The sequence below is a fragment of the Saccoglossus kowalevskii genome, chromosome 7, assembly GCF_978046115.1.
Source record: "Saccoglossus kowalevskii chromosome 7, keSacKowa6.1, whole genome shotgun sequence".
NCBI lineage: Eukaryota > Metazoa > Hemichordata > Enteropneusta > Harrimaniidae > Saccoglossus > Saccoglossus kowalevskii.
In genome coordinates this window covers 28,538,164-28,562,016 of record NC_140647.1, presented here as the reverse complement: position 1 = coordinate 28,562,016, position 23,853 = coordinate 28,538,164, and the positions used below count along the sequence as shown (strand labels likewise).

The 23,853-nt window shown below is 34.9% G+C and overlaps 2 protein-coding genes across 2 annotated transcripts; both read right to left on the bottom strand.

Annotated features, from left to right (window-relative positions):
* Positions 1–5,014: 5,014 nt before the first annotated feature.
* Positions 5,015–11,051, bottom strand: LOC100377766 (von Willebrand factor-like). The gene is made up of 11 exons (XM_006814060.2): positions 10,979–11,051; positions 10,421–10,502; positions 9,422–9,458; positions 8,819–8,839; positions 8,466–8,618; positions 8,228–8,272; positions 7,902–8,030; positions 6,465–6,494; positions 6,124–6,362; positions 5,388–5,680; positions 5,015–5,271 (listed from the first exon to the last, which is right to left on the bottom strand). Exons 2-11 carry the CDS (start codon positions 10,496–10,498, stop codon positions 5,265–5,267), a joined length of 1,032 nt encoding a protein of 343 aa, XP_006814123.1. The 5' UTR covers positions 10,499–10,502; positions 10,979–11,051; the 3' UTR covers positions 5,015–5,264.
* Positions 11,052–18,839: 7,788 nt separating this feature from the next.
* Positions 18,840–20,558, bottom strand: LOC100377913 (medium-chain acyl-CoA ligase ACSF2, mitochondrial-like). The gene has a single exon (XM_002732814.1). It carries the CDS (start codon positions 20,556–20,558, stop codon positions 18,840–18,842), a length of 1,719 nt encoding a protein of 572 aa, XP_002732860.1.
* Positions 20,559–23,853: the final 3,295 nt, after the last annotated feature.

The following is a 23,853-nucleotide window of genomic DNA, read 5'->3' as shown; positions in this document are numbered from 1 at the left end:
TTACCTATTACTGACATAACACAAAATACTATTATTACTCCTAATAAAGTGGTTTCTGGGCATATCTGTCGGGTAAAGACAGTATTATAATAACATTATTTATTTCTTGAATAATGGGTAATTGTGGTGACGGTTTTGATTTAGAACTATATGCAAATGTAGTAGATAAATGACATCCAATAGGTGATTCAATAGGCGACAGCCTAGTAACGAGTTATTGATATGAACACGCACACACAGCCAATCAAATGGGACACGTATGTATATGGTATTTAAGTGTTAGAGCGATATCGAATCTATATTAGCATTCCATTGTGCAAATACAATGTGGTTGACATTGATGGAATAAATAATGACTTATTGTGGAGTGTGTGAACGGTAAATTGTCAGAATAATGGAAGACATGATGGCTGAGGGTAAAGAGAGAAATTGTAACAAGGAACGTAGACGGCGTTTAAGCGTGATTGTCAGCAGCCTTTATTCTTTGTTTTGGTCATATTGCCTCAAACCCTGCAAATAGAAGTGTGCGTGGAGTCATTGTAGGAAACGGTGTGCATTGCCGTGTGATAACTGTCATACTTGTTTGAAACTCTGAAAAGATGGTTGGAGTCTACCAGGTGTGCTTGTGATTTACATAACAAAGGGTGTTTACAACTTTGAAAGGACAATTTGAGTATACCAGGTGTGCTGTTATTTGAATAAAAAAGGATGTTTATGATCTACTGAGTTGCCTACGTAATACAGCTGCTAGCAAGATCACATTCTGATTGGCTCATGTGGAGACCCGGGTGGTGTCACTGAATCTGGGCCATTTATGCTTATAAATTTGACAGACTGGGGACAGTATGGGTACATAATCTCAACTTAGTATCCTGTGTGTTGCTGTGATATTGTGAGGCAAGTGATACAGGCTTCAACCATCATTCTGTGAGACTTGAATAAACTGTGCTGCAATCTTCTGCATCTAGCGGCGCCCTCCAGAATTCTGTGCTTTATTTCTTGTAATTATTTTGAGAGGTTTGAAGCCATGAGCTTTAACTCGATAATTTGGTGTATGTGTATTTCATTTCCAGTACTTTTGTCTTGTCTACCCCATATAAGCTGAAAAGAAATCCCCTTCCAGTGTGAGTTCTGTGGATGTGATTAGCAATTAGCAGGCTTTACACTGTGACAGTGATCTAGTATGTGACATTGAATGAATTGACATCGAGTCTGTGAAATGTTGACATTATTGCATGACCAATTGGGTTGTAGCAGTAGCTTGCCAAGACTACATGTACATAGGACGATCGCATAATAACAAGGTGTGTATGTGTTTGGGAAAAACGGGGTAGATGTCCGACTACATTGGCAATGTTTGTATCAGATACCACTGTTGGTAAGGGTTATACCCAGAAGATTTATATACCTTGGCAAGTGACAAATTTAGTGACACGGGTTCTTGATGTATGTACTATAAAAAAGGTAATAAAAGTATCACAGTCCAAAGTATTTGTTTACAGCAACGACATAGCAAAACAATGAACAATAGTTAATTTCATGAAGACAGTTCATAGGTCAAAAATGCGGAACTAAAAACAAAATACATTGAGCGACAACCATAATACTAAGTCCTTTAAATTCCACTATTTTCGTAGAGTGGCTCTATTATACTACATATGTTAGACAATATTATGATCTTTTGCCAATAAATGGTTTTTCGCAATGGCGAGAGGTTATAATTACCTTTTTGTCACCGTGATATATTACTGGAGTGGAGACCGTGTGAGCGCAGTGCTGAAATGACCAGTGACGCTTTTATCCTCAGTGCATTCTGGGTATAATACGGTCATTGGTTCGGTTAAGGGTATGAGATAGATGCATGGTGGGTGTTCACTGAAAGTACAACCAGGGGTAATATTTTTTACTCATATCGTTCATTCACTATCTTGATATTTTTCACTTCATTTATGAAAATCCTTATAAGTTTTGTTTCACTTCATTTACTTCAACATGTATGTATGTAAGTCAATATATGTTGCAACGATTCAGTGTATGGGACGACTGTTCGTTTTGCTTTCCAATCAGTAAAGTCACTGAATGCATGGATGTCTCAAGATGTCGAAACATTAGGCATCTTCAAGGTCAGTGTCAATTCTGGGGTTTTGTCAGAATCATTTTAGATTTAGATGCTGTTAATGTAAAACGAACCATCATACACAGAACACAAATTTATAAGCAGGGTTTTAAATTCACGGAGGCATTGGTAATTGAGTTGATGCCAAATAAGTTTGCCTTGATCTGCTCTAAAAATATACTATTTTTACACGTTATTGCAATTTTATTCACATTCATTTTTGTTGGCAGTGTATGTATTGTCATTTCATATTATACCCGAGGATATAAATAACACACATGCATAAACAACGATTTACCTAACTGATGTTGAGTTGATTAGTACAATGCAGTTTATCCTAATGATAATTTAAAATTTTCACCTAACCTTTCCGAAGACCAAAAGTAACCTATCGCCACTCATACACATGTGCGGATAACGCTAACGTTCGTTTATGATGCTGTTCATATACATTGACAACGTTCTTGGAAAGTTTATTTCATATATAGCGAATGTGTTCGTTAACAGTGTGTATTTAATGTCAAAGGTAACTAACAAATTTTAACCTTTGATGGGAATTAATTCAATTGCTTCAAAATTGTCAATAACTGCATTTCATGTTTTGTTGTTGACATCTTGCATTTCCAGAGATCTATCACTTTGCATGATTGAGTTCAGTTTGTAGGTATCCATCTTTTCCTGGACAAAGTGAAGACACAAATATTTCTAGAATCTATGAGCTCAGTTCTTCTCAGCTGCTCACTTTGTAACTCTTGACTGCGTCATTCGTTATGAAGTGTTTTTCAGAGGACAGATCTACTTTGTTTACTTTGTGTTTCAAGTTGCTGTGCACATTTTATTTTGCTCATGTTGACCTATGATATGTCATTCTTGAAAATACGTCGATTCTGGTCATGGAACCCAGAACAATCTCTGTTTATTGAACTAAATGTTCTAAATTAGATAAAATATAAAGGCATTTGTTTAATAGTAGCATGGTGGCGCTATTCACTTTAATAGGCTTTGATTTTTTCAAATCAAATCAATGTAAATACATAGTGCGATTAACTGTATATTTCGACACAGATTTCAAAACATATATACTTATAAACACTAAGTTAGTGTTTCCAACAATCTCAGCTTGCATCTGAGACATTCTCATAGTCATTAATTCAGTGTATTGTTCAAATCAATCACAACATTTACATTCAGCATTCGTTATTTAATTCTTTGTTAATGCTTTCTGTCGCTGCTCAGTTTTGATTGAAGCTCGTTTTACTTACTCAAACCTTTCTTTGAACTCCGGAATATTTGGACAAAACTCTGACACTGATATAATGCTGCAGTGGCTTTCATTTGCTCTTCCATTTACTTATATAAATGTATATATGTATATATGTATCATTTTCATGAAGATATGATTCTTCCTATGTATTATAAGTGCTTGATTCATCAAAAGCGTCATATTATATGGTAAGTAGTTCTGATAATTCTGGAATTATTTTTTGATTTTGAACACAGGATTGATTTTAGACTTCATCTTGAATTTTGGCTTTGAAACATCTTTATTACTAGGTTGTTACTGTCTTACATGTCTTACGTGTGAGATCCGGTATATCTAACCACATTTCCATATAACATGGAACATGGGTGATTTCCCCATCCATCTGCTATCTTGACTTTGCATTCTTAATTGTGACCCGGTCTCCTTCTCAAACATCAATTTGTTAAATGTTTTTCGAGACTGTAGCTTTTTATCAAATTTTGTAGCAATTTATCATGCATATCTCATACATTAATTTATTCTTTCAACCCTTCAACATATTTTGTAAATGACGTGATCGTCAGTTCTGTTCATTCTCCAACGCAGCCTTCCATTTACACTGAATCGTATGTGGAAGACAAGAAGTTGTGCTGTTCTATGAAATATATTTAGGGTAAAATGTATTGATCTTGTTAGCATGGTCATAAACAGCTGATCTTGCATTGATTGCTTTGGCACAAATGAGAAAAAAACTGGCAAATTAGATTGATTGATTGTCAGTTATACTAATTACATTCCAAACAAGAGATTGATAGAGTGCAATAACAAGCTCAATTGTAAGAAGACAAAAGATATTTTCAGAATTAATCCGTGATAATAGATATTATTAACACATTTTAACACAGATTTGAAAATCACAATTCTACAAATGTGACAAATGTAAGTATGTGTGTATTCGTAAATTTAAATAATTGACACGTTGGTTGAACTTTTATATCAGCCTCGATCTGGGAACGTTGATGCTGAAAAGACATCTTTTCAAAACAACATTTTGTTTTTGTCTAAAGGTTTAATACTTTTTACATGAAAATGTTAGATAGTAATTGTATTTGACAACGCTCGGATTCACGTACAATTGAAATAATTACACGTTGACGTCTTCTACATGTTATACATTTCCAGGCTTGTCCCATTACAACTCGGAATATATAGACAGATCATTTCATCTTGTGTAGCATTTTAATTTATGTAATACTGTACACATTGCCTTATGTATGTATGTGTGTAAACGTACTCCGTATAGTGACTTGTCATAATTAATATCGATTGACTATAACATGTCTGCGAACAAAACTTGTCATTGACCGATACATATTGCGCAATCAACACGAATAATTGATACAGACTAATAATTGATACAGTTTAGACTATAGTATTCAGTGATCAATGCATCTAGCAAGTAGCAGTGTTGTGTTAGAATATTGTGAGATATCGCAGATGTATTACTGAGAGTAAACACATAAACAGTTGTAACAAACACGTAACATTAATTAGTTGGCTCAACGTATTAACTCGTGGTAATGTGCGTTTATATAGTGACTGTCGATGATCCTGAGTGATTGGGACAAATGTTTCAAACAAAAAAACAAACAAGGTTCTCAAATTTTACCGTATGCTCCCTTTATTCACATATTCACAAATATTGCAAAATTAAATCAAGCCACTATAACAAATTGTTAATCGAACAAAATATGTTATAAGCGATGCAATAATGATTACACTAACTAGCATTAGCATCCGCAAAGCAAGCAGCATATGACAAACTAAATTATGTAGACTACATGATACCATAATCCAGAACAATGGTTGTCTTCAATCCATTTCCCAATACACACACCCAATGGTTTAACAGCTGCAGAAAGAATTATATTAATGTTAGTAACACATTTATTCAATTATTCAACACTTACTATATATATTGTAAAGAGTTACTCCATTCATGATTATATAAAGATACATGATCCTTACCTTCCTGGAATAAGCCAGCTATCGCCGAATGCTCTGGTATCATTGGTAGGTTGCAGTGTTCCATCTGGCATCTGCGTCTGGAAATCATTGTCTGGATTGTCGTCGGCGTTTCCCATCAAACCACACACTTTTCCATACAAAGAGGGATTAACTGTTGGTGCGACACGACCTTTGCCATTCCATAACAAGGAAAACTTAGAATCCAATGTAACTTTTACGTGTTCGCTGTATCTATTTACACTAAAATCACCAACTTTCCAAGGAAGTGGTTTAGTTAACAGTTTACCATTCAACTGTTGTGAAGATAATACATTGATACAATGGTAATAAACAATGAATGACATAGAATAGATACACAATTGCTGTTTACTCTGCGTTATTTAATTTTATAATTAGTGTCGATGATAATTGTCCTTATCATGTGATATTATTATAACACAACATACATATATACATACATACATACATACATACATAATATATACCACAAATACACTAAACCTGAATAACGTGAAATTGTTGAGATATAAATGTGAGAAGCAAACCCACGCGGTCTAAGACGTATCATTTTCAATTGGTTCAACATACCTGTTGCAAGATATATATACACGCAAGTTGATATATAGGTCGTCAATGTAAACTTAATACATAATAAGACAAAGCGATAACCACAATACAAAGAATGTATCAATGCCCGAGATAGAAATAGACTTCTGATAACTAATTTAGCACTTACGAAAATGTCGTTGTTATAAACCAGCGTGACAGCCATGTCATCGACATGTACAGTCACGTCTTCAACAAGGGTTTTTTCTGTTTTGTCTTTGTAGTCAAGGTGGATCACAACAAAGAATGACGGGTTGTGCACGCATTCTTGAAATAGAACATACGAACATCCTCCTTGGCCGTTGTAATTATACTGTCTGTTGTCAAATGTTCGAAAGTGAGGATCCAGAAACACAACTGTGTGATATCCTGAAATGTAAAGTGATGAAATCAGAGTATTATATTGTCGAATTTTCCATGCATTGGAGTTTATTAAGACAGTATATGCATAGACTACTTCTATATTCCTACCTTGATTCAGCGGTTGACCCTTGGTTTGGGCTGGAAGTTCATATATTGTAGAAAAGAGAAGAGATTACATTAAATCCAGAAAAAAATCACAAAGCTCGTAAGCATGTATCAAAAGATAAAAAGATTCAATTATGTTTTTTATGTATTAATCACGCTGCTAATATTGACGTTGTCAGTGACATTCTAGATTAAACGTGAACTTGTTTTGGATGTACATAATGTATCACCAAAGCTTCTTCTATTGGGAGGTATTACAATTATATTTTATTTTTGTGTGAAATTATATTTCCCCAGTGTATTGCTCGTGTGTATATGGGATTATACTGATTCAAGTCTCATGGTATACTCGCCTCTGCTGAGGGGGGGGGGGGGGTGGCTATTACTTGAATAACAAAACTGGTTAACGACTGCTACGTGTCGTCAAACATTCGTAACGAATACACAGCAACCTATAACTTATTATTACAATATTCCCTTAAATTTTACATTTTTTTTAAATGACAGCCTGTTTTTAGACGAGTTACGTAGCGGGAGGTTGAAATTTAAAGATTTACTTTTTCTACATACACTAAGGGCATATTTAATTGAGCACAAGATTTTCTTATAAACTCAAACAAAGGCGCGTTACGTGGACTATTGTTTCTCCGTCTTGGACAAAGTATCGGTGTTTTTATTATATAACTTATTAATGTACTTTAATTGAGTCGGTTCTTTACAGACAAAGGCCACTTTAGATTATGTTAATTGCATAATTTTTATAAATTAGACCATAGAGTGCAGTGGGATAAACCACACATCGATTACTATAGGGTTGTAATCCGCACATATTAATTTTCTACATTGCATGATAGTTAACCAATTATAGCCTTTTTCAATGTGGTGTATAAAAATATCTAGGTTCTATGGGATAAACAACAAACAACTTACCATATGCTGCCATATAACGAGGAAAAATTCGTATTTATCTTATTTATTAACATTGTATTCTGGTATAATTATAGATCTAAAATAATTTTTCTATGCTATATTCCTTGCATACGTGACTTGTATAAACGTTACTAGCGTAACTGATAAATTTCGACTGATGTGTTTCATTTATCTATTAACAAACACACCCGTACGCACCCCGGTTCACCTCCACATTCACAAACAAATCAATAACTGCCACTTACACAGTATCTCGAGCCCCTATATTTTTTGTCGCAAAACAATGTTTGATTTAAAAAGGAGAAAGTTGAAGTTTAACAGAATATTTAATTTTTTCCAAATTTAAGTTACATAAAACAAATATGTAAATCTCTGTCTAATTGTCCGATTGGAGATTCAAATTATTTGGTCAACACTTAACACAATGTATTCCTTGATGTAACAGTTGACTCAGTATTGGTAACCGTCCGTACAATTATACATTGATTTTCTCAAACCATATAAACTTACGTTTACAACAGAAACAATTACGGACTAGACAGAGGGGTGTAGAATGAACACTTAGTCTGGTCCCAGCTTCACACGCACCGTCTTCGTTCCAGTCCTGACAGTAACCACCATGTTGATAACAATCTTTGCCTGTTTTAATATAATATTGCATGTGTGTAATTTTCATGAAGTCATTTTTTAATACACATATTCGGAGTACAAATTTGGAATACATATTATGCAAACAATAATATTTGGAGTGATACATGTCTTAAAAAGAAATACACATTTATTCTAAATACATATTGATATTTATATTCTTCACTGAAACAATGAATACAACTCACTGTCAATTAAGTTACATCGAAGTGACGGCGAACGCTTAACAATCTCTGAAATTGAAACATGTCGAAATGAACAAATACAAACAAAAATAAATAATTATACAAAATAAATAAATCTGAAGATACATAACGTATATCATGAGCAATACACTTCTAATCTCTGTTGGATACGTTGTAATATAGTAAGTTCAACATCATAAAACAAAAATCAGAATTAAACATAATACTGATGGTAGCCTACCCTTCTCCTCGATGCAACACCTACAACTATCGTCGCCGCAAGCTTGTCGTTTTTTATAATCGTACACCTCCCTGGAAGTATTTGGGCACATCGCTGCACAGAAGCCTTCCATAAATACACCTTCCGATGGTTCAACAGTGCAGCTACCAGCCACTGTAGTTAATTAAAATTTGTTCGTTTTAGTGTGTTTCCTAATAAATTACATGATAGATTATTATTATTATTATATTACAAACAATTCAGGTTTCGTAGGTGTGGGCGTCAAGTGTACTGCGAAAAAAAGATGGAAGTAGTTACGTAATAATCTCACTTTCCATAGAATCTCATCATTATTATTTTGAAATATCACTTACCATTACACGAATGGTCAATCGCTGAAATCAAACAACATCAAATCAAAATGATTATATAAAATAGTAGCTAACACAATGAAGACATGACGTCGCTAGAACCTACAAGAGCTAACAATTCAAAGAAAGCATACATGTGATGTATTTTACAAATACATTTTTTTTCCATGGATACGAGGATTTTAGTTTTTCTTCAATAGTGAAACTTTAAAGACTTTATTTAGCCTACAGGACGGTGTCATCTTTTTCATTGAAATAGAATAATGTAAAATATTAAAAATTCATATTTTAAAGAATAAATAGCAAATTGTTACAATAAGACAATTTCATTATCATAAAAGTGTTAATAGAAACCACTGTTCAAGTATGCCATGGGACGAATTTATATTTAAAAATTACCTTCTGTGCCAGTTTTGGGTCAATGAATCGTCCTGCTAAATTACCAGAAAACCACTGTTCACTCAAAGATATTCTGCTTAAATGTGTTGGAGTGGGTACTCCTGAACCAATTGCCGCCAATGAAGAAGTGAATGCAATAATATTGCGTCCATTGACACCAGAATAATATGTGAAACGTTTATTTGAAATAGAAAAATGCCAACTTACGGATGGTTCTTGGAAAATTCCATCTAGATTTATTCTCCTAGATAAAAATGACAACAAATATTACAGTCCGTAATATAATAAATACAACTGCGAATGCAAATCTATTTCTTTCTGATTGCACTCGCAGTTCACAGATTGAACATAATTGAATTGTTACGACCTTTGAGCATGGTTTTCCTTCAACATTTTATCTAATAACGAATCTTTACTAAAATACTAAACGGACATATTCACTGGAGAAAAGACCGGGTGAACTTGTGAAAAAAACGTCCTGTTTCGGCGTGGTCAATATGTCCCATTTTGGCTAAGCAACAGTGTTTAAATGACCTGCTAAAACCACTTGTTGTTGCATGCCATTCAAGGGCTTTACATTGCTTATCACGAACATGTGGCTATCAAGTAGAGTTGCGTCAAAACACCTATCATCCAGCGGCTAACAGCCAATAACCGATTACTAGCAAACACGAGATATTCATTTTAAGGAGTCATTCGCTGCCTAATATAACACTGTGATGAAGTATCACTAGCAGAATAGGAGGATCACAACATTGATGGAAATCGCTCGTCCATATAGTGCCACATTTGACGTTTATTGATCAATATGACTGATCGGTATCTGCATATATGGAAATATATATATTTTCAGTTCGACTGTGGTGCCCCAAGTTGTAAATATCACTGTTTTACATATAAAAGCTGAATATTCGAAGTTGGGTGTTTTGTTCAAAAGTCATTTTCTGCTCTGCTAAAGGGAATAGTTTGCCGGTAAGTCATAGCAATTCTTGATTGGTTTTCCAGGTAGGCTGTCGTATATGTGGTTTGTTAGTAAATCACAGAGTATATATTTGTTTGCATAACAACTTCCATTTAAATTAGCTACAATTATGTTGAATCAGATTAATAAATCTATGTTTTATAAAACGCCACATCCACGTAATGGAACAAGTATGTGACTTCAAGCCCCGAGATACTTTTAAATGTTCCAATGCACTTACTCACCTTTAGCGCCCTTACGTCAGATAGAAACAATCCAAAGATAGCTAACACAATCACACACTTTAGACTGAAACCTTCCATAATCCTACAGATTAATTTAAACTTGAAAATACAAATTCCTGATCGACAATAAACGTCTAATACACGAGTAACAGCTACACCATATGCGGTCATAATGCGTGGAACAGAAGTAATGAACTTTACAGTTGAATGGCAAAAAAATAAAACAAATATTTATTAGAAAGAGACAGATTTTAATTATAAACAGTATATATGTTAACAAGGTGGCCTGAATTTAAGTAAAACAACAACGTCATGCTGCCGAGTTTTTAAACACCAAGTCTACAATTCGTTATACACTTGAACTCAAGCTCACACATAACGTTTAGTCCGTCAATAGATGGGCAAAATTTAGTAATGCCTAATCGTCTCATTTATTATTTATTTAGTTATTTTTTAGTTCGAACAGATAAATACCACTTAATTAACATACAGTTTGTTGTTATACATTATGTAATTCAGTGAGAATCATTAATTTCATTTATAATATAGAATACTTACGTTATATTTCAACAGACACAACTATGTTGCTCCACCTGCAGTAAATACTTTCAATCAGCAGACAAGACTGATATAATGAAGCTCACAGACATGATTATATCAGCTAATTTACATAATCGGCCTAACTCCTCATCTGCTTATTTGGTTCTTTTCTGGCCAAAGCTGTAACAGATTGAGAATGCTTTCTTGCGCGTGGCAACAGACATGCTCACTGGATTAGATGCGAATCCACAATGGTCAGATCGTGAAGAGTTTGTTTTCTAATTCTACTCTTAATCAGAAGAGTTAAGCAACTTTTGAAATACATTTTGGTCTACACTTGTTAAATTTATAATATTTGGAAAACTGATTTTGGTTGAATGCTCTTAAAGTTCCTTCAATCAAGGAAATTAATAATTGTTCAATTTGCTATTAATTAAGGATGGCCCTGACTTGTTCAGATGATGTCAAGCGGACTGATACAGCTGGTAATGGAATCTAAATAATTATAGAGTTATTGTAGTTAAATTAATTTTGCAATGATAAGTTAATAATTAAAGCTTATAACGCCTACAGATTGTGTGGCATGTGGTATTGGAATAACGTGCAACAAACAAGCATATATTTACAACGAAACATATTAAAACGTTTATGTTAGCCAACTATTCAATAATCAATCGAACTCGTTTTGATCAATAGCATCACAAGACGGGTAAAAAACGTTCTTTTGCGTAAACAGAAGTGAGCAATATTATAGTTGTATTAAAAAAGCAATAAAACACGACACGAGCACCGAACAGTTTTTTAACAGTCTAACTTATTTGTACGGGTATTTCTAGAAATGTACTTTTTGTAAATAAATACCTCGCAATTCGCAATACTCCATATCGGGTTATTCATTGCACATTGTTTCAGTCGGAGGGAACGTAAAGCTTTGTGCTGTTCCCTCCCTCAGTGCAAGTTATCACAACCTTCTAGTCCATTACCATGTGATGTCGAGAACTTGATTTTTCTCTGACAGGTTGAGAACTATTTTATTTATCGAATGGCAAAGCAAAGTCTGCTCCACAGATAAATTATCTTGGTAACACAAGTTTAAATTCTACTTTGTACTTGAAAAATATTTGTTTTGTGTTAAAGAATAAACCCAAATTAAAATGCTCGATCGTCTTGTTCATCAAACTGTTTTTGATAAGGAGAGATCGTAAATATGATAAATACAAAGTGGAAAAGGATTCCAGTCTATGTTCACTTTCTATTGCCACATTGTATATGTAAGGATGTAAACATTATCTCATGTTATTAACAGCTTTTACGTTCACGTTCCATGCTTTAATAGTGCGTATAAATATTCATGAGTTTGATGTGTAGATCTGTATATGTGCAACTCTCCAAGTTACTACGAGGGGCGTTCAATAAGTAATGCCCCAGACCAATTTCTCATAGCAAGAGATTGATGAAACTGGGCACGGTTATTGGTCTTTCTCTACATAGGAACCGGCCAGAGTAATGCATTTCTCGCATCGTTTGATGCAGCTCTGGACACTGTTTTTGTAGAACACCCCAGGTTGGTCCTCCAACCACGTCGTAACTTCAGAAATCAAGGCTGCATCATCTGGGTAACGGTTTTCTTTCAAAACAAGTTCATGGCTGGGAAGAGATGAAAGACAGAGGGTGCAAGGTCAGGAGAGTAAGGGGAATGGGGGAGGATTTCATAGCCACACGCCTGTGCTTCTGATCTGGCGACATGCGAGTTGCGGACCGGAGCATTGTCCTGCAGGAGAAGGATACCTTTGCTGGTCTTGCCCCGCCTCTTGATTTTGATAGCTTCGCTTAATTTATCAAAAGTGAAGCGTAATAGGCTCCTGTAGTTGTAGTACCCCTTGCCAGGAAATCTGTCATCACTACTCCGTCCTGGTCCCAGAAAACTGTGAGCATGACCTTGACAGCGGAGGGTTGCACCCTTGCCTTCTTTGGAGGAGTGAGTCCAAGTGCTTTCACTGCATTGACTGGGCTTTGGTCTCTGGATCAGAGTGATGGACTCAAGTTTCATCCTGTGTAATGAATCTTTTGAAAAAACTTTGACTCATCTTCTTGGTACATCTCCAAATTCATCCTAGAGCACTCGACGCGTTCTTGCTTCTGGAAAGGTGTGAGCAGCCTGGGAATCCATCTAGCAGACACCTTATGCATATGCAAATGGTCATGAATGATAGTTTCCACAGACCCTGTACTAATATTGACCTTTTTGGCTATTTGGCGAACAGTAAAGCGTCGATCTTCCAAAATGGCTGCCTCAACTTGACAGACAGATGCCTCATCAATGGCAGAAGAGGGACGACCAGTTCTGGGAGCTGTTTCCACAGACTTCCGGCCATGTTTGAATTCACGATGCCAGCGCTTTACAAGGTCATGTGATGGGGCATCATCACTATAAGTTTCTTTCATTTCATCAAAAGTCTCCTTTGGTGTGCGTCCTTTCAAATACAAAAACTTGATCACTGCTCGACACTTAGTTCAAACACCTGTAAATCAGAAACCACGATCAGTTCAAAGCTATTTTTTGCAACCCATAGAGACGTAAATCATTACACATGCTACATTTCATCTAGATCAGACAACTGGAAGTGGGTCAGGGTCATTACTTATTGAACGCCCATCGTACTGTTTCATCTGCGATTGCGAAAAAGGGCATATAAAAGGTTCATATAAGTCGTCCTCAACGTAGTTAGTAATATTGTTTCTGTGGGGCTCACCGGATTTTTTATGTAAAATAAATCACTGGAAAATTGCATCCTTCTTCTAGTGTTATCATAGTAATGTATTAAGTTGAAACAATCCTCCCAGACCACATTATTTTAAACTAAAATTCATCTGAGCCGCCAGTTGAGTACTTTCAGCTTATTTAAAATCGAACGCTTGTCATATGATGATACCGCCTTACTACAAAAGTGCACAATAATTTGTAGAAATATAATTTGTCAAAATATATGCATTATTTATGTTTATAGGATAGCTGCTACCAAATGGCATATTCTAGCTTTGTGACTATAATCCCCCTCATATTTGTCTTGTTTTGTTGCGACTGGAACATTTTCAGTAACGTGTATTTTTATCATCAATTTCCTGTGACTGTATTCGAGACTAGCGATAAAGGAGGGCCAGTGTATACAAGTAACATGTAAATATTGCGCATCCTTGAGTTGTTGATAACACAATTAAATCAAATAATCAGTATTCCCGACACGTCTATTACACCAGCTTTGCCAATTATAGTTGGATTTAGTCTGCGTTGTCTGTGCTTTGCACAGCATGGAGCATGTCGTTAGCAAAATCAACAGCTAAATATTATAATTAAAACCGGAAATGTATGCCGTGCAGGCATAGTACCAGTCGTTTCCTCTAATTCGATGTCATACGATTAAACTTATTTGCACCTTAAATGCTGATTGACGGATAGTCCTAGCCAGGTTTGTCGGAATAGGAGATAAGGCACACATAGTGATTGTTTTATTACCAACATTTGGGAAGGCAGGAGTCATGGAATTGAATCAATAAAATCACATCATGTACGCGTACTGATATCCTCTCATATATACATATGTTGAATATATATATATGTTGAAACTTCTGTTCGGTGTTACAGTGTAAAGTATTGTTGATGTAGAGGGGATCTGCCATTTTTGACATTTATATAGTGTTACCGAAAAATGAAATTGAAAAATGTCCGATCCGTTATGGCATTACGATTTTTTTTTACTTTTTTGTGACCTTCTCCTAAGATGTACACTAGATCGATAATGTAACAATTGGAATAGGTTAATGGTACGTATGGTGTCTTAGATATTTATTATTTTCGGGAGTGCTATCTGTCAAATACAAAATCAAAATTTTAAAAACGTAATTGGCTTTGATTTTAAATCATACAAAGTCATTTAGAAAACGCTTAAAAGTAAAGGTATACGATAAAGTTTGAGACACGACAAAAATCTTGATTCGAATGGCGAAAAAACCTCGTTGCACCTGCAGCTCAATATGTTTTGTCATCATCCTAAGTTTCACGGAAGTCAGAAAGCAAAAACAGAAAACCTATTGTGGACTATGTAATCAGAATGGCTGTGTAATTTAATGAAATCACAAATCAAAATGTGTATCTTTTTAGGAAAGTCTTTATGTTTGGGATGTCCGACTGACATGTAACGATATTCTACAGTGTCTCCAATACTGACCTCTATCTGTCACCAGTTAGATATCTTTTGTAGACGTGCAGTGATATTGTTGTAATGCTGCAACCTTTGCAATAAAACCCTCGCTCATCTGCACGCGATTATGTGTGATATGGATACCAATTCCAATGCAATGTAATATCCGACAAATACCATATTTATACGATTCTGTTCCGCCGCTACTGTGCCCTAATTAAATATATGGATATAGATTGGTCCAAATATAGTCAAATAGAGAAATACTAAATTATTCGACAATGAACCTGTTTTATTTTATTTTATTTAGAATTCACATGACAACTACACAGGCCAGTACCAGAGACACAGTACTGTTCATGGTTAAAACATGTTTGCAGCTTTAGGTTGTTTGTTCTAAACCTTAATATACATGATGATAACCTATCTATATTTATGGTTTTTAACGGATACAGTAACAGTTGGTCAATGTGACAATGTGAATGCTATATTTCAGTTCTGAATTGTTTTAACCAGGATTGTTGTTTATTCGGAGCTTCAGTTCCATCTTAGTTGATTCTTTTGCAAATGCATTCATCCTGAACAAGGGCATTCTGAGTTGTCAGGTGAGATAAACAATGGCATTCAACTTTATGCTATTGATTATAGAGCTCCGGCTTCATACTACTGCGAAAACTCGGCGGGTCTTATTGCATGATTGCTTCATATTTAGTGTGCTCCAGTTTTATATTATTTTAATCACGTTGCTACATTTAGCTCTTTGCTCATTGGTTGGGTCGTTGAACCCAATCCTGGATCGAAATAAAAATGTTAAAAACAAACTACTTTATTAGCTAACTATACTATACAGACGACTCAATGGGAAATACTATGAATTTTAAAACCTGGTTTGTGGAAATGCACCAGAAGGGGAGGTGAATTTTGCGAATTGTTTTAGTTACGTAATACTATGTGTATGTACTGTTAATTTAAATGTATTTGTGTGTGTGTCGAATTCCAAGGGTTTAAATACATGCTACGTCGAAATTGTTCTCAATACAAACGCCCTCACGCGGCTGTAACTGAAAATTCAAGTGTAACACCGTGACATAATGTCGCCTGATTAGTTCATGACAACATAGAGAGTGATCACTCAAAAACTGTTCTGGGAGTCAAGATTCTTGCTCGTTGCCAGCAAACTATGTGGACCTGTGCAAAGCTGTGTTACAGAGAGATGCCAACCTGCAAATATTATGGGGCCGAAAAAAAGAAGGTCTTGCATTAATTAATAATGAATACGAAATCTGCACCAATGTTCGCCTCACTTTATAATAATCTTGAAAGTTCTTTTAGAATATACTTTATGTTACCAACAAAATTAAAAAGCCAATTAAGGCCTTTCACTTTTCCTTGAAGCTTAAATTAGAGGCGGTATTCAGGCTTGAATGCGTAGGGTCCTATCCGAAATTCCAGAACTATCATGGTTTTCGTGTCTAGAATCCCGAGTTTCCCCGGAGACTGTAACAAACTGCACAAACACATTTCTCAATCAAACCTTAGATAATCATACGATAACACATCATAGTGTCTTCAAAAGTAGCCGGATGTTAGGTATATGCGTATGTAGTTTATTACCTCAAATAATTACTTTCATGCCTATTGATAATACCTCTGCCATAGACGTATATATAAAAATGATAAATTTTGAAGCGCGGTAGTCGTCGCGCTGCGCATGTGCGAGATATATGGGTCTCATATAAACAAAATGGCGACTTTGACTGTTGCGGAGTATGAACTGAGACGTTTCAAAGCTTTAGTTAGGCAATGTTCATGTGATTGGAAGGTATCGAAGGAGTCAACGTCGCTACTCAGTGCAAGTCGCGCCCAGGTTAAACCTCATACTTTCCAAACCTCATGATTGCCATTTGAAGAACACATTGGATTGTGGGAAAATCAATGTTTATCAACACAAATGTCGCACATGCGCAGCGCGACGACTACCGCGCGTTAACACTCATAATTTAAATCAGTATGTTTATTAGTAAGTAACAAAACACAAATAAATAGCCCCCTGACTTACAATTTAAACCAATTTTAAAGAAGGATGTCGGTTCAATGTCGAAAACTATAGAACGATGGCTATTCTACTATGTTTATCTAAGATATTAAGTTTTGATCTAGTTTTAGGTGTATTTAATAGTCAGATTAATTCACAATTTAGATGTGCAATACAATCAATAAATCGGTTTAATTCTATTTAAGCAAGTAATACATATTTGGATATTTTCACTGACATCTGACAACAAATCTGATGTTTCTACTGATTTTGTATTGAGCAGTTTTGTCCTGTTTTCACGTTGCATGATTATTTATAACTTAATAATGCAGATTACCGAAAACGACGTGGAAATCAGTCAATAAAAGATCCCGAAGTAATTGTAGTACGCGATACAATGTTTACATAGTATCTACTGAGTCGTTTTACTAACCAAATAAAATAAAGACGTCGCATTTTCATTGATAGTTTTGAATCATTTTGCATATTTCTTAAATGCCATGATGAACCATATTAAACTTTTAAAATACTACTATGTAATATAATTAACGTTATTATAATGTAACTACTCCAGTCCTTCGCCACCTGCGTGATGGAAGGTTCGTGGTATTAGCGAGGCGATTCATGTTTTCTATGATTATGTGGTGCTAGTGGGAACCGATAACGAACGTCAAAATCAAAAACCTAACCGGTAAAATAAACACATTCAAGAGACAGGTAATGTAGTGTAACGTAATGTACAGTAATGTAAAGCAATGCAATGTTATATTATACTTTATTACACCAGTGGCCCGATGTACAACACAATATTTAAAAACATACAGAAAGAACTAGTAGCTTAAGAATTGTATGGGAATAATATGAAACGGAAATTTTGCGTGCGTTAGGTCTAAGATATTTATTTGTATTAAAATGTCTCCAAATTGGTTGAGGTTAAATAATGTTAAGGTCAGTATCGATTTAACTATTGCACATAGAAATCCCACTCGCTTTATATTATTATTAATATCATCAAAGGAAGGGAGAGCGAAGCCTACCTAAATTGATAATGCTTTTACTTTGAGCCACTTAGAAAAATTTACAAGAACATATAATATATAATATAAATTCGAAAATGTTGTTTGTCGTTCTTATGGTTTTTACATTTGTACACTGTAATGATAAGTTATCTGTCAACATATGTTATTTAATACATCTATTATTGATAGACGCATCATCATGAAGGTTTAGCATTCTACCAAAATATAATGTCTGACTAATATACAAATGTTTATCACTCTCAACTGATACACTAATAATAACTAACCAATAATATAATTTTAGTTTACCCATTTCCGCAAGAAGGATATATTCTAACTAACCGTAATTAAAGAATAAATCAAATTGCAAAGTTTTTTTCTGGCTTCAGGGGAACTATGATGTGATATAATAATTAAAAAGATTGTTGTGTCTCATTTCAATTATATATAAACTAAATTACAAAGTTCATTCAACTGATGTTCAATATATTTATATTAGGTTTGTGATCAAAAACTATGCAATACTTACATAAATATACAAACACTAAACATATAATCAAACACTGTATTTTAATGATTATCACCAAGATAATTCCTAATTTAGATAATAATATCACTTTGGTAACTCAGCTATATGTCTGTCTACCATGCACAAGCCAGTCTTTATCTAAACTCAATTTCTCAAACACTTCGAGAGACAGGCTTTTCGGATCTATTTTCCCAGTTGAGGTTTTTGGAAAATGATCAAAGACCATCACATGTTTTGGAACGTGAATGTCCATACTAATATTGCTACTATAAAACTTCTTCAGTTCATGGCCAGATAGTGGAATATCGCCAATCAGGGAGACACATGCGCAGAAGTCTTCTTGTAATTCTTCATCTGGCACCGGCACTATGTAAGCTGCTTTAACGTTTGGATGACTCAACAAAGACTCCACTAAGCTAGAATAGTACATCGTTTGTCCTCCTTTCATGATGATATCCTGGCGTCTTCCAACAATGGTAATATAACCATTGTTATTTATCTTAGCTATGTCACCTGATCTATACCATCCATCTACGCTCTTAACCTGCCTTGTCTTGTCTTCATCATTAATATAAGAATAAAATAGGAAATTACTGCGGACGAGTAGCTCACCAAGGGTATTGATTGGCACTATACCACCATTTTCATTCACTATCTTAACCTCAGTGTGACCAAATGGTCGCCCAACTTTGTCAATAACCTCATTTTCACTCGCTATGAGATCTCTCCCACTGATGAATAAGGCTTCTGATGAGCCATATGTATTTAGTACTTTAGCGTGGAATAGTTTGTTTATTTTCTTAATGAAATCTTGCGGAATTGCTGCAGCACTTGTCACAATATATCGAAGAGACGAACAATCATACTGATTTGTGTTTCCATGATGTAGCAGGTTATTAAGACTAGGGTATGTAGCAAATAGAGCAGTACAACGCTCATGCTGTATAAGAGCAACATTATCTTCTATGTTTGCACCAGGGGAAAGTATGACTGACGTCATTCCAAGTATGAGTGGAGCTATGAGAAACATTTCCGAACTACCATGAGACAGTGACGTACATGTAGCTAGCAGGACGTCATCATTCGTCCATCCATATCTGTCTGCACACATCATGTAGAGGTTTTGATGCGATGCCTGAGAATGAAGAGTGCCTTTTATTGGTCCAGTACTACCAGACGTGTATAGAATTGTATACAGGTCACCAAACTCAACGCACTTGCTGGTTTCTTCCAGTAACTGTTTACTATTACTTGGATCTATTTTGCCTATATTAGTATTATCCTTAGAATTCCATCTGTCTTGAGATCCTGCCAGGTTGGTGAATAGTAAACGAAGTTTTGACTTGTCTCTCACTTGTAGTATTTCAGATGCTGTCGTTTTCAAGTCAGGTATGATTTGCATTATCTGCTTGTGTACATTGTCGTCATCGGCACCAACTAGCAGAGCAACGCATTCACTTTTCAGTATAGCAGTTTGCAACGTACTATTTGGCATACCAATATTAAGTCGTGCTAAGATCACACCAATCTGTGCAGCCGCGTGTTGTACCAATATGTAATCGGGTGCACACGATGACAAAATACCCAGAATATCCCCTCGTCTCAGCCCAATACAAATAAACTTAGTTCCTAATGCATCTACTTGTCTTTTTAATTCTGCAAAAGTGAGGCGTACCTTTTCTAGTGGAAATACATATGCTTCTTTATCTGGCGTCCTCTGCACTACATAATCTAACATATCTTTTGTTGTAACATGTGCTAGAGGAACACTGGATGTTGAGTGATAGTAACTCTTGTTAAGTGCTGCACACAACATGATGTGATTTTCTGCAAACAAATTGTAACATATATATTGGCATGGGCGTATGTTTCATTTTGAATGACTGTGAATGAGTGTGATGGAATGGTTATATGTAGTCAGGTATTCGGGGCTAGGATGTGTGAGTGACCCAGCACCGTCCATGTGCAAAGCAACAATCCTGTCACACCCTCTTTTTGAGAGACGAAAAATAATAGCTGTATTGTAATAAATATAATCAGTTTATCAAACACAAATATTCATTTGTTAAATAAATAACACTAACATCGCTATGGTAACGGATACAGAAACGGCAAAACATTAGTGAGAGGAAAATTAAAACTTATGTATGCAACACGTCACGTCGCCTCACAAAATAAAGTTCAGTGATCCTGTATTTAAATATCACAGTTCAATTTTATTGAAGTCTAAGGGAAATAACTTTTAACTTCCAATATGGCCCTATAATATTATACTTTTGTACTGATCCATACCAGCTATTTCCAATTGGCAAAACTATTATGTCATTATTAAAAAAATAATCGATTGTTTTTGCATTTTAAAAACCAAGCGAAAATAACTTAACTAACCACAGATCCGTTGACTAAAGTCTTACAGGGATATTTACAAGTTCAAAAACACAAAACAAACTAATTACAACAGTTGACAAATGAATCAAAACAACTGACAAGTACACAATTGATAAGTCTACAAAATGTGAATAATTATCAAATGTTCAGTTCTTTTACTTATGAAATACAATGTCGACAGAATAGCTACCAGGATATCACAGTAGTTCTATAAATACTTAATACTCGAATTGTTATTCAATACACAGTTCAACGGGCAAACCCTATAACTGAACTACCCAAAATGGCGTAGTTATTTTACAAATTGATATGTATTAGTTAATGAACATTCATTGTTTTAATACATGATAATTTATAGAGATGTACCATGAAAACAATTAAAGATTTGGCAAACCAAAGTCTACACTCATTCAAATGCATAAATGTTCCTAATTATTGAGGTAAGGCCATCTTCACATTTTAACTGAATTTAGCTCAGCTAGAAAGAAAACATTATTATACTTTTACATCGTAGGGGAATAACTTATTTACCTAATGAAGTATTCGTCTCCAATATACTGGGAAAGATGGTGCTCGTCATGCATATACAGATCATGCAAATATGCTTACATTATTTAGTAGTAAATGGTCGAAATCAATTTAGATACGCCATAAAACGACTGTACATGGTATCTAGCCGGAGACATCCCCAACAAACTGTAGTGTCAGACCTGGTATGTAATATTGACCAAATCTTCTATTCAGGTCCTTCATTTATACATAGTTCTAGATACATTGTCTGGAATAGCTATACCATGAGAGTCTGGATATAGTAAATGTTCTACTTCAGTCAACCGGTAAGTTTTGATATGGAGGACTGTGTTGTAACACAAATAAATCTCCCTACTTCTAATTTCTGTACCGGTATAACTACAAAAACGGACGTGTTTTGTCACTAAATAATACACGGGCGTGTTTCACCAGTTGTGTAAAATTATCGTTTATATTGTTCAGCTAACACACAGTGCTTATTTCACTCAAACATGGACTGTTTTGTCACTAAATAATACCCGTACGATGTTTGACTCGAATGCTGATTTAGATTTAGTAATTGTTTGTGTTCTACAAACTTAAACCATACAGAATAAATAGCTCTCAAATACGTAACTGTAAATAATGGTGAAAATGTATTAAATAACTAACTTACAGGCGATTCTATTTCCTGGGTGCGACGACTCTTCCGTTATCTTGATTTCTGTGGTATGGAAATTGACTCCCAAGAATAACCAATATATTTATGTTGAATGTACCAGTAGAAATCCAGAGTAAATAAGTATTCAAAATGGTAATCCAGAGTAAATACCCGGATGTTTGACCTCTTGTAGATAAATAGTATACATGGATTTGTGATAACCGCTTATTCATATTATTAATATAAGAATACTCCTACCGGGACCACATACATAGATCATATAATATTCGATGGAGACTATTTTAAAAGAGATAGAATTTTCTATTATATGAGAGTACTTTGCATTTGAGATATAGGATCGAAATTTTTGAAACCCCAAATTGGTTTATGAAGACAAAGGTGACATTTTATGTAAAAAGCAACTACACTCATGGAACGAGGCTAAAGTCAAAATGGATTAAAACTGCTTTCAAGCATGGACGAGCACGCCAACCAAAATGTGTAATTAACAAAAAAACATACCACATTCATATACCACATTGCTCAGGGGAAGCAATGTAAATAAAGTAATCAACAAACATTGGCACGTAATTGAAAACAAAAACGTGCCCAAAATGCATTTCTAACTTCACCCACCGCGGCTGTATGACACGATAATAGTAAATTAATGTACAAAATCGAAAGACCCTATCAGACAAACAATTGACAACAATTCGAATATCACTATATTAATTACGACTCTAGCCACTAACTAGAAACGAAGAGAAATTAAGTATGACCAATGAGAGACATGATAATAGATACGAAAAAGCACCAACACGAAACGTTGACTCAGTGCTTTATTCTTAATGTGTTCCACTGCATTTAAAGTGAACATAAACACATTGAATGATTCATTTCAGCACATAACGTTATCGGACATCACATCTACTACAATTAAATAATTTAATTTCCCCGTTACGATGTTGAAATTCCATTTCCCCGTTATTTTCGTTTTACCACGATATTACGTTTGTGATGGTCACTGATTAGAGCTACTTTTACGTCCTGATAAGACAAAAATACTTATTTGGTTTTGAAGAATGGTTTGAATTCTAAGGTCAACTCGCTGTTTTATTTTGACCTTGTATACCCTAAATAATGTCCTTGTTACAACCACACGTACATGTTTCAACGAGGTGTGTCACTCCCGTTCAGTTTAATATGCCCGGATTTGTTACCGTTGTTATATTTTTAGTATAAGGCGATTTATTTCACCATGTTTGGAATGTCTTTAGTATAAAATTTGTATATACTAAGTCTTGTATACCGATAGGGCAATTTCATGGCTAAAAACAATGGGTTTGATTTACATTACATATCACGTAACACAGGGCATAATACATTATCTGCTATCCTTTTCAATTTATCAGCCACCTTCACTACTGAGTTTTGTCATTTTTTCGGTGACAGTTTACAAATAAGTGTATATTAGTAAAGTACGATAAAAAGGAGTACATTTAATAATAACATACACGGCCAAAACGAAGAAACGTGTCTCTCATTGTAGACT